At 35.4% G+C, this 11,673-nt stretch overlaps 1 protein-coding gene and 1 long non-coding RNA gene across 3 annotated transcripts; both read left to right on the plus strand.

Moving 5' to 3' along the window:
• Positions 1–426: 426 nt before the first annotated feature.
• Positions 427–7,259, plus strand: LOC108471900 (putative disease resistance RPP13-like protein 1). The gene is made up of 8 exons (XM_053025023.1): positions 427–744; positions 3,246–3,347; positions 3,865–4,209; positions 4,583–4,871; positions 5,049–5,296; positions 5,410–5,668; positions 5,847–6,072; positions 6,152–7,259. Exons 1-8 carry the CDS (start codon positions 427–429, stop codon positions 7,257–7,259), a joined length of 2,895 nt encoding a protein of 964 aa, XP_052880983.1.
• Positions 7,260–8,204: 945 nt separating this feature from the next.
• LOC128289217 (uncharacterized) lies at positions 8,205–9,278 on the plus strand. Of its 2 annotated transcripts, none has more exons than XR_008278896.1 (3): positions 8,205–8,242; positions 8,319–8,410; positions 8,865–9,150. It is a non-coding gene; the product is annotated as an uncharacterized LOC128289217 (long non-coding RNA). The 2 variants fall into 2 exon arrangements; XR_008278895.1 differs by lacking the exon at positions 8,205–8,242 and adding an exon at positions 9,175–9,278 and having other exon boundaries at positions 8,267–8,410; positions 8,865–9,010.
• The last annotated feature ends 2,395 nt before the right edge of the window (positions 9,279–11,673 follow it).

An 11,673-nucleotide genomic window follows, 5' to 3' on the forward strand; every position in this document is an offset into this window, starting at 1 on the left:
AAAATTTTGGGTCAGCCTTTGACTCTAAATAAATACCTGACCTATGATCAAGTCTAGTTGAGCTGTTTGCTATAATTTGGCGATAAAGTTGTGGGAAATATAATATTTGGATCTTTAATTAAATTTACTTAAACAAGAAAAAAGAACATCAAAAATCAAAAGTAAAGGTCCCATCATTTCCATTATTCATTTACCGTTGAAAAAAGAAAAACGAAAAGCAGTTTCCCTTTCTATATTCAGTTACTTCCAACTCATTGCCTCATAGTCTGAATTATTACACGCTTTAAGGATATTGTGCCAATTTCTTCAACTTTCACAAATTTTGCAGATTCCATTTCCGTTTCATTCTTTTTTGTTCCCTGAGTTTCCACTTTGGATTGGTTCATTTCTCTTATCATCTTATTTCTCATAAGTCATAATTTCACCATGTTTGTCATTGGAGAGGTTGTTCTGTCTGTGTTTTTGGAGCTTTTGGGGGGCAAGTTGCTCGACTCTGCGCTCAACTTTGTCACTGATCATAAGCAACTCCACCCCCAAATGAAGCAGTGGCAGTCCATATTACTCGATATCCAAGCAGTGTTGGGCGATGCAGCGGAGAAGCAGATCAAGAACGAGGGTGTGAAAAAATGGTTGGAGGATCTCCAGGACTTGGCTTACAATTTGGATGACATCTTGGACCAGTTTTCTTATGAACAGTTACGTCTCAAACTCCAAAAGACTCAAGGTCAAGCCAGCACTAGCAAGGTACGGAAACTCATTCCTACCTGCTGTACTAGTAGTAATTTCACTCCCACTTCTTTTCTGTTTTAAGAATTCCATGATTCCCAAGGTCAAAGAGATCACAGATAGACTGCATGTTGCGCGAAAGCGTGTAAAAGAGTAAGTATATTGTACTGAAAAATCACACTAAGTTCAATTCCCAGAAAAGAGAGGTGGATTACGAGGATCATTTAAGTACTAGGTCTTTCCTAGCCAGAATATCCCTCTATCGTAATTTAATAGCACAATAAATCACTACAATCACACTCACAAAACTATGCAAAATAAGCAATAAAGAACACCAGAATTTTAACAAGGTTCAGCAAATTTTGCCTACGTCCTCGGGCACTATCAAATATATTTCACTCCAAAATACAAGTGAAAATTTACAAATAGGGGAGAGAATAATGCTTTAAGTAGAGAATAACAAATATGGGATGAAAAAAATGAGAAATGGTTAGACCTATTTATAGTTGACGTTCAAGGATCAACTTGCAAAGTCTCTATACAATTAGGGACCAAAATTGCAATTATTCCATGCCAAATTTCAAACCAAATTCCGGTGCCTTAAATGTTCTGATTTCCGGTGCGAACTTCTTGACATCCATATCTTTGACTTTTCAAAGTATGGATGTTTGCCAATAATCTCCACCTTGAAGATTTGATTAGGGTAATCTTATAGTGCTTTCTTCAACTGTTAAACTTGCAGGATATTGATCAAGTTCAAACAATGTTCGAACTTGGTTACTGTTACCACCTTTGTCATCATATCTGTGGGATTATCTGCAGTCTTAATTTTTCGAAGATGAATTTTCCCCTCATCAATAATTTCGCGCACAAAATGGAATCGTACGTTGATATGCTTTGTACGTGCATGACAGACTTGATTCTTTGCTAAATAAATAGCACTTTGACTATCACAATACACGTTAATATGCTCCTAAACCAATCCCAAGGTTTTAACCATACCTTGTAACCAAATAGCTTCCTTTGACCTTTGTTATAGATATGTATTCGGCTTCGTGGTTGACAATGCAATCAGTAGATTGTAGTGTAGACTTCCAACTTATTGGTCCTCCAACAAGTGTAAACACATAACCAAATGGTTGATCTTCGCTTGTCCAAATCACCGCATAGTCGTAATCAACGCATCCAATAACACCTTTACCAAGTGTATTATCCCGCTTGAACAAGAATCCAACATCCACGGTCTTCGAATATACCGTAGAATCCATTTCACACTTGCCAATGTCCTTTTCTAGGATTATGCATATACCGCTCACTATAGTAATCGTCTGTGAAATGTCGGGTCTTATACACACCATTGCATACATCAAGCGACCCACTACATTAGAATACTGAAACTTGCAACATGTATTCTCGTTTCAGATTTGTCGAAGGAGATAGTTGTGCGAAAGCTTGAAATGAGGAGCCAATGGGGTACTTATATGTTTTGTCTACTCATTCATGCCAAACTGCTGTATTACCTTCTTCAGAAACTACTTCTGAGACAAGTTAACTCTATCATGAGCTCTATTTCTCCATATTTCCATGTCGAGAATCTTCTTAGCTTCACCTAGATCTTTCATCTCAAACTCGAGATTGAGTTGAGTCTTCAATCTTTCAATCTAAACTTTGCTCTTAGATGCTATTAGCATATCATCAACATATAAGAGCAAGTATATGAAAGTTCCTTCTTGTAGCTTCGAAAATACACGCAATGATCAAATTTACTTCTTGTGTACCTTTGCCCTTTCATGAACTTGATCAAATCTCTTATACCACTGCCATGGAGATTGTCATGCTATTGCCATGCTAACCAAGCTAAAGTCTGACTCATCATCATGCTCCGCTACACATGTATTAGAAATAGTCTTGCCCATTTGTAACTTAGGACAATTCTTTTTCCAATGCCCTTTCTCACGACAAAAGGCACATTCATCTTTGGCAGGTCTCCTCCTTTTGGACTTTCCCCTTCTATCAGGTTTGCTGCTGCGTAAATGACCTCTTACTGTTAAGACTTCTGCAGTTGTATCTCTCGTGATCTCTTTTATCTTTCTTTCGAGTCTCAGATCTATACAACGACTACTGATCGCATCAAATGTGATCGTGTCCTTCCCATGAAGCAATGTGGTGGTAAGATGATCATATTCATTAGGAAGGGAATTCAACAACAATAATGCATTGTCTTCATCTTCAAAATTTCTTATCCAAATTTAGCAAGTTTGCTCAAATTTTATTGAATGAGTTCACATGGTCATTCATCGACATACCGGGAGCATACGTGAATTGATAAAGTTTCTTTTTCATATAAAGCCTATTTTCAAGACTTTTCATTATAAACTTTTCTTTCAGTGTATCCCATAACTTCTTCGCTGATGTCTCCCTTATGACAGAGTACTTCTGCTCTTTGGCCAAACATAGGCGGATTGTACCACACGCCTGTTTATTGATCTTGGCCCACTCTTTATCATTCATCTTGTCAGGTTTTTCTTCAAGGGCTATATCTAGCTCTTGTTGACATAAGACCTTTAGGATCTCACATTGCTGTATACAAGAATAGTATCGTAAATGGTCGTATTCCCCAAGTACGAATCTAGCTCTGATACCAATTGCGGTGCGGAAGCGTGTAAAAGAGTAAGTATATTGTACTGAAAAATCACACTAAGTTCAATTCCCAAGAAAGAGAGGTGGATCACGAGGATCACTTAAGTACCAGGTCTTTCCTAGCCAAAATATCCCTCTATCGTAATTTAATAGCACAATAAATCACTACAATCACACTCACAAAATTATGCAAAATAAACAATAAAGAACACCAGAATTTTAACGAGGTTCAACAAATTTTGCCTACGTCCTCGGGCACTACCAAATATATTTCACTCCAAAGTACAAGTGAAAATTTACAAATAGGGAGAGAGAATAATGCTTTAAGTAGATAATAACAAATATAGGATGAAGAAAATGAAAAATGGTTAGGCCTATTTATAGTTGAGGTTCAGGGATCAACTTGCAAAGTCCCTTTACAATTCGGGACCAAAATTACAATTATCCCATGCCAAATTTCTAACCAAATTTTGGTGCCTTAAATGTTCTGATTTCCAGTGCCAACTTCCTGACATCCATATCTTTTACTTTTCAAAGTATGGATGTTTGCCAATACTTTATAATTTGACTACTCAAAGAAGTAGTTTGGGGTTGAGTGACATCTTGTCTCAAGCTCTAACCTCCAAGGGAAAGCAACCCAAGCTGCAACCAACTTCCGTACTGGATGGAGTTGTGGAGTATGTTGGTAGACACAAGGAGAAGACAGACTTGATTGAGTTGCTCAATGGTAATAACTCCAATGGAGTTTCAGTCCTTTCCATCGTCGGCATGGGAGGGATGGGTAAAACAACTCTTGCTCATCTTGTTTACAATGATGCCACAATCAATGAGTCTTTTGATCTCGTGGACTAGGTATGTGTTTCGATAACTTTGATACAATTGCTATAACAAAGGCAACTTTACATCCATCACTTCGAGTCATGTCATTACAAGAACTTGGATTTACTTCAAGTTAAGTTGAAGGAGAAGTTGTCCGGGAAAAGATTCTTGCTTGTTTTAGATGGCATTTGGAACGAGAATTATAATGATTGGACCATCTTATGGTCTCCGTTTGGAGCAGGGACCACTATCATTGTAACCACTCGTCTTCAAATTGTTTCATCTATTATGGATCCACTCAAAGCTTTTCATTTGGATAAACTATCTGATGATGATTGTTGATCCATATTTACACAGTATCAATTAAAAGCAAGAAACATTCGATGGACATCCCTAGTTCAAAGAAATTGGAGAGAAAATTATTAGAAGGTGCAATGGCTTACCTTTGGCTGTAAAAGCTATTGGAAGCTTGCTACGCATAGTTAAATATCACGGAGAATGGGAAAGAATATATGAGAGTGAGATATGGAACTTACCAGAAGAGCAGTGTGGCATAATTCCAGCTTTGCGATTAAGCTACCATCATCTTCCGTCATACTTGAAACGATGTTTTGCATATTGCTCCATACTTCCTAAAGATAATGAATTTGAAGAAGAAGAAATGATCTTGTTATGGAGAGCAGAAGGTCTCTTGCAACAAAAAGCTATGCCTCAAGTTAAAGATATTGGAAATCAATATTTTCAAGATCTAGTGTCGAGGTCATTTTTTTCAGATATCCAGTAAAGATGGGTCCCGATTCGTAATGCATGACCTTATCAGTGATTTAGCTAAGTAGTTGCAAAAGAAATATGCTCAAAAGTAGAGGGTGATAGGCAACAGAAGTTCTCAAATCGCACTCGACATTCGTCTTATATTGCTGGTGTATATGACACGGTGAAGAAGTTCGAAGCATTTGATCAAGTGAAATCATTACGTACTTTCCTACCTTCACAATTGTCACGTGATCGGAAGCTTTATTTAACTAATGTTGTTTTGGTTGATTTTTTGCCAAAACTTGGCTACCTAAGGGTGCTTTCTTTGAGTGGGTATGCCATCACTGAGTTGCCTGATGTTTTTGAAAATTGAAAACATCTTCGCTACTTAAATTTTTCTAACTCCCATATCAAATACTTGATAGATTCTTTGTGCACTCTTTACCATTTGGAAACTTTATTATTAAATAGGTGTTCCATGCTTCAAAGTTTACTTCAAAGATGGAAAATCTTGTCAACTTGCATTATCTTGATATTAGAGGTGCGCACTCAATAAAAAGGATTCCTTTTAGAATTGATAAGCTAACGAATCTTCAAAGGTTAACTGATTTTATTATAGGGGAAGGTGATGGTTGTCATATTAGAGATTTGAAATATTTGTCAAACCTCAAAGGTGATTTCCGTCTTTCTGGGTTGGAGAATGTTAATGGTAAAGATGCAGGGAAGCCAAGTTAATTGAGAAGCAGGGATTGATCAATTGGTATTGGAATGGAGTTGAGACTTTAAGAAAGATGCAAGGAAAAAAGAAGTTGAAGAATGGGTGTTAGACTCTCTTCATCATTCGAAAAAACTTAAGCAACTCGTCATTCAGAATTATGGTGGTGCAAAATTCTCTACTTGGATTGCAGATCCTTCCTTCAAGAATATGTTGTCATTGGAGCTTCACGACTGTAAAAATTGCGAATCTCTACCATCGATTGGAAGGTTGTTGTTGTTAAAAGATCTTTCAATTAGTGGCCTGGATCAAGTACATAAGATTGGTGCTGAGTTGTTTGGAGAAAATCAATCAAATGCTTTTGCAGCATTAGAGTCTCTGCGTTTTGGCAATATGCTAAATTGGGAGGAGGGACCTATGTGAAGATGATGAGCAAGTATCGAAATTCCCCGGCCTCCGTTTTCTTTCAATCAGAGAATATCCTCTATTGTTGGGAAGGTTGCCAGCTATCCTTCAATCCTTGCAGAAACTTGAAATCTTTGAGTGTAAGAGACTGCTAGTTTCAATTTCAAGTTTTCCCTTGCTGTGTGAATTAAGGGTTAATGGGTGTGAATTGGTGGATGAAGGTTCTTTGTCTGTACAGAGGGTTACCTCTTTGAAATATGTGTCTCGTTCATATATTTCAAAGTTTAATATTTCAGCAGAGAGGATAATGTTGAGATCTGCAAACTCTGAAACATTCAACATCTATGGTTGGAAGGAGTTGGGCTCTTTATCGCAAAATGGGTTAAGCATAGTTGGGCATCGTTTCATCACGTTTCGGAATTGTCCCCAGTTGGTCTCTTTGGAAACAGAGGAGGAGAGATTTCAACTTGACAAGATTCCAGGTGTTGAATCTCTAGACATAAGGGCTTGTGAAAGGCACAATAGACTACCAAAAGTCTTACATGCTTTCCCATTGATTACGAGAATAGAACTTGAAGAGTGTCCAGGCTTGGTTTGTTTTGCAGAGAGTAACTTCCCTCCTGCTTTAAAAGAGCTGAGGATTGTGAGTTGCGTGAATTTGCTATATTTGGTTGAGGAAAAAGAAAATAATAATAAGAGTATGAGTAGCAGCACTTGTCTTCTTGAGCGCTTAGTTATGAGTAGCAGCACTTGTCTTCTTGAGCGCTTAGAAATAAGGGATTGTCCATCTTTAATATGGTTATCATCAAGGGCCGATATATGCAATCGGCTTCAACATCTCGATATTAGTAATTGTTCAGAGTTTGGTAGCTTATTTTTAAATGCCAAGTTACCCGTAATGCTTAAACATCTCGAAATTTGGTTTTGTCCAGTGTTGGAATGCATAGCCCAAGACTTCCTTGAAACCACTGATCTCGAAAGCGTTACAATTAGGGGTGCTGAAAAACTGAAATCATTACAGCGGGGATTTGACAAGCTCAGCCATCTTCAGGAGATTCGATTAGCTACGTGTCCAAATCTGGTTCCATTTGAAGAAAGTGGGTTGCCCACCACAAATCTCAGAGTACTCATGATTTTCGATTGTGAAAATTTTGGAGCCTTCCCAAGTGCATCAACAACTTCACCTCCCTTCGAGAATTAGAGGTGCGGGACTGTTCGGCTGACATATCCTTTCCAGAAGAGGGTTTCCCTACCAACCTCACATCAAATCTCAAACGCACCCAAAATTTATACATCACCCGTTGAATGGGGATTTAACAGACTCACCTCTCTTCAATAACTCGACATCAGCGGTGAAGGATGCTCACGTGTGGTGTCATTTCCACAAGAAGCGATAGGAATGATGTTGCCTCCTCCTCTGACCCATATCAGAGTTCAGAGATTTAAAAATTTGGAATTCTTGTGCTCCAAGGGCTTACAACACCTCACCTCTCTTCAACAACTGAGCATCTATAATTGTCCTAAGCTCGCCTCTCTTCCAGAAAAAGATATTTCTCTCGCTTGAGAAGCTATATATTTCCAATTGTCCGTCGCTATAAGAAGGGTGCAGTAGGGTAAAGGACAAGAGTGGTCCAAGATTTCCACATACCTTGTGTTAAAATTCATTGTGAAAAAGTCATCCTGGGGAATTATTTTAAGCAGCAAATCTGGTATCGATTTCTTCACACTCAAACCACAGGTGTGAAACGCATTTTAAACATCTATAAATTTCATAGCTTTTTTTTATTTATCTGATTGTCCTCATGAACAACATGATAACAGAAAGGAGTCTTATATATTTTGTATTCAAATTTTGCAGGCATTGAAGGCTAAATTGGCGAAAAATAGTGGAGAACTTCAACTCATCTGCTTCAGCTTATTTGATTTAGTAAAGCGGTTAGTCAATTCTCTGCAACATTTATTCAGCAAATTGAATGTTCTGTTTTCATTTGCATCTTCTAATTTCTAAGTTATTTTGGTATATGAGAATGGGATTTTAGTTAAAAATATTTGACATTTCGTAGTACTATTAACCAATAGTTTTTCAGAAGAACAAGTTTTTACGTGATAGTTTGATCCTTCCAGGATTAATGGAGGATACAGGACACGTTACAACATGGCATTTGAGAGCTCCATTTAACACATGTAAGACAACAGAGTTCCCAAAATATTGTTCTGCCCAATCTCAAAGATGTTCATCTTAGTTTTCCGAATTTCTCAGACCATGAATCCATTCAAAGGCTGCATCAATTCACTTGATGAGGAATTGCTTCTTTGATCATGTGGATTGAGCGACATAAACAAGCTCACTGTGTAAGTGATTGACTATGTGACTTTATTTATTCCGCTTTTACTTAGAGGTACAAAAATACTTTATTTTCTAGCCAAAAATAGCAGTGACCAAGTGACTCACTATATCTTGACTCTCTAGCTTTTGACTTTGTGGTATGAGTTAAATGAATCAAATGACATATATGCTGTAGCAGTTTGGAACTAGTTTCATTGCAGCTCTCTTTTAATGTTGCTTTTCAGCTTTCCGGTCCGATAGATTGGCATATTTTCTACCAATCTTTATATGAATTTCCCCTACTTTGAAAGGCTTCAACTGTGATGTTATCAATGTTTATGATAGGGTAAGTCTAGGTTATATGGAGAAATTGTTCTTCTGACATTCATTTCCTGTGTTGGAGAATATTTTGGTGCTTGGTACATAGTTGTAGTTGAGGAGCCAAATATGTTATTTATTTAGCCTTGTACTTTCATTCAGCTTTGGGAACCATGAAACTGGTGGCAGATAAAAGGCCAAATGGTACCACTGGGGAGGTGTACGTACCTTTGGGTGATAAACCCTTAGAATGGTGGGCATCCAAAGAGGGCAATACCAGCTTATGGGCACAACAACGGCACAACGTGGTAAGTTTGGTTTCTAATGGTTTTAGTATCATCTATTTCTATCTACACAATCATAAATCTGTCTTAGGTCTCCATCGATGATTGATAAGAGGCTAGGATTATTAAAATAATGTACTTTTTTAACATTTTGAGATTGTTGGTCACTTATTATTTATTATTGCCAGGTATTTCCCAACCCGCAGAAAGCATATAGCTGATGTACATTTAGAAAATTGCTCCATGTTTGTGGATAATTATTGGCTAATTATTTTATTTTATGATGTGATTCTATTGTTATCTCCATTTTTAATAGTAAATTTCATTTTTGGTTCTGCTCGTAGATGTAGGGAATATTCTCGAACCACGATATCATTGTGTTCACTTTCTTTACTTTCTTTTTGTGTTTTGAATTTTTAATTTTTTTCTTAATTTAAAACATAAATTTATTAATAAAACAATCACATTCAACGCATAACAAATTATAAAAATTCAAATAGCCATATATATTCTAATAGTTAAACTCAAATATCAGCACAGATCAAAAGCATTAAAACAAAATATTCAAAGAAAACAAAGCATCAAACATTAAAGCTACCCACAATACTAACTCAACATGCTTTAACCCATTTCAATTTTTCTCTGTCTCCACCCATTACTTAAAATATTAGGAAGCACCAACATAATTTTTCAAAAATATGGCGAAAAAGACAAGCTAATGGCTTCGTTTTTTTCTAAGCAATTAATAGCTCATTTGATTACAATAAAATAAAGAGGCTTTTTAATATTTTAGCCATGAATTAAAAAAAATTGTGTTATGTGACCTCATGAAATATTTATTTAAACCTTTTATGTATCAATAATTGAGTCCTCCCAATTAAACATTTAATAAATACCTAATGCTGTCAGCTTGTGTGCAATTCCTAGGAAGATCAAATCTAACCCCAGAAGCACACTCACAGGGAAGGAAACAAGCAATGAGACAAACAAGCAATAGCTTGAGCTGATATCTTTTTATATTTATGGAATTTTAAATCCAAATTATATTAATTTATGGAGTATTCAAGACTCTAATTCAATTCCTTCTCTTCCACAAGCTATTCAAAAAGTTTGCCACAGCAAGTCTTTTTGTAATAAGGAATGGCTCGAATCTAGACTACACCTGAGATAGTGAACTCCTTAACCATCAGGCCAACACAAGGAGTTCCGATTTTAGATCTTTTAAATATAATATTTTAAATGTTATCTCCTAATATTATTCTCTCCTAGAGATGATTTGTGTTAAAATTCTTGGATTTGTCTAAGATATGTTATCTCCAGTAGTGCTGCTCAAAAGTCCCTTCTACGTATCAAATTACAAATTTAGATATGTCAAATACCATGGAAATTTAGAGAATTTTTTTTCTTTAAATTGGAACGAATTTGTGCAGTCAGGGGCAAAGGTAAAAAAAATTTTAGGGAGTTGAAATTAAATTTTAATTTTTACGACTGTAAAAGTATAATTTCACTATTTGAATAGCCTATATCTTTATACTTTTTAAAGAATTAAATCAATTTTTATCTTTTAGGAGGAGTCAAAATACAAATTTACTTTTATTAATTTAAATTTTTAAAAATTTAAAGAGGTTAAATGATTTTTTTTTCGTTTTAGGGGGACAGAAGGTTCTGCCAGCCCCCTGGCTACACCCCTATGTGCAGTGCTCATTATATTTAATGGCAATACTAAATTTATGTGTATATTCATATATTTTTCATGTGTTGTATTTTGTCATAGGTCAAATCTTTTAATACTTTGCATAGTTTATTATTGTGATTACTTTTTAAAGAAAACACAATTATATTTATGTTTGTGATCCATAATTATTTTATTTTAATTTATCTGTTATAATGGTTCAATTTTTTAAAGGTAAACGTTGAACAAAAAAAGGGAAAAATTCATAAATAGTCACCCAATTATTAGGGTATTTCTGTTTTGGCTACTTAAGTTTAAAATTTTCTGTGTTAGTCATTAACGTTATCAAATTTTAATATTTTGATCGCTCTTCCATTAAATTATTGGTGTGGCCTTTTTTATTGGCATAATAACAAATTTAGCCATCCAATGTTTACAAATTCTATCAATTTGGTCTTAATTCTAAAAAAGAACAAATTTAACTCTCAACTTCATACATTCATCAATTTAGTCTTGATTCTTAAAATTTCAAAATAAAAACAAAAATTATTTAAAAGTTTATTTCTTTATAAAAATACATAAGATTTTATAAAATACGTATAAAATTATAAAAACATTTATAAATAAATGAATAAATATTTTTCTCATTTTCTAACCTAACTTTTATTTATTAAAATAATAACTTTTTAAATAAAAAAATTAAGGGAAAAAAACCATGAAAAGACTTATGCAAATCCAATTTTTCTCTTTTTTTTTAACATTAACGACCACCATGTTCAAGTTGCATAAAAAAACAATAGTCTCAGGTCAAAATGGATAAAAATCAATGTCTTCATGTTATTGCCCTGAACAAGTTTGTTGTGTTTGAAGTTGTGCTTGGGGGTGGACATGAATAAGGATATAAAGGTGAGGATGAGGTTTTGGAGGCCTAAATATTGATGGAAGGTAGTGCTAGCAGCTTCACAACTAGTTCCTAGATTGATGGCATGACGATGGAGGATATGGAAATCAAAGA

The sequence above is a fragment of the Gossypium arboreum genome, unplaced genomic scaffold (genome assembly GCF_025698485.1).
Source record: "Gossypium arboreum isolate Shixiya-1 unplaced genomic scaffold, ASM2569848v2 Contig00688, whole genome shotgun sequence".
Classification (NCBI taxonomy): Eukaryota; Viridiplantae; Streptophyta; class Magnoliopsida; order Malvales; family Malvaceae; genus Gossypium; species Gossypium arboreum.

Excerpts from the sequence above, each read along its gene's own strand:
- LOC108471900 (XM_053025023.1), top strand. The coding sequence starts at position 427 with ATGTTTGTCATTGGAGAGGTTGTTCTGTCTGTGTTTTTGGAGCTTTTG. Across the intron at positions 4,872-5,048 it reads CTTGTTATGGAGAGCAGAAG|AGGGTGATAGGCAACAGAAG; the intron begins GTCTCTTGCAAC and ends GCTCAAAAGTAG. Across the intron at positions 5,669-5,846 it reads TAAAGATGCAGGGAAGCCAA|ATCCTTCCTTCAAGAATATG; the intron begins GTTAATTGAGAA and ends CTTGGATTGCAG.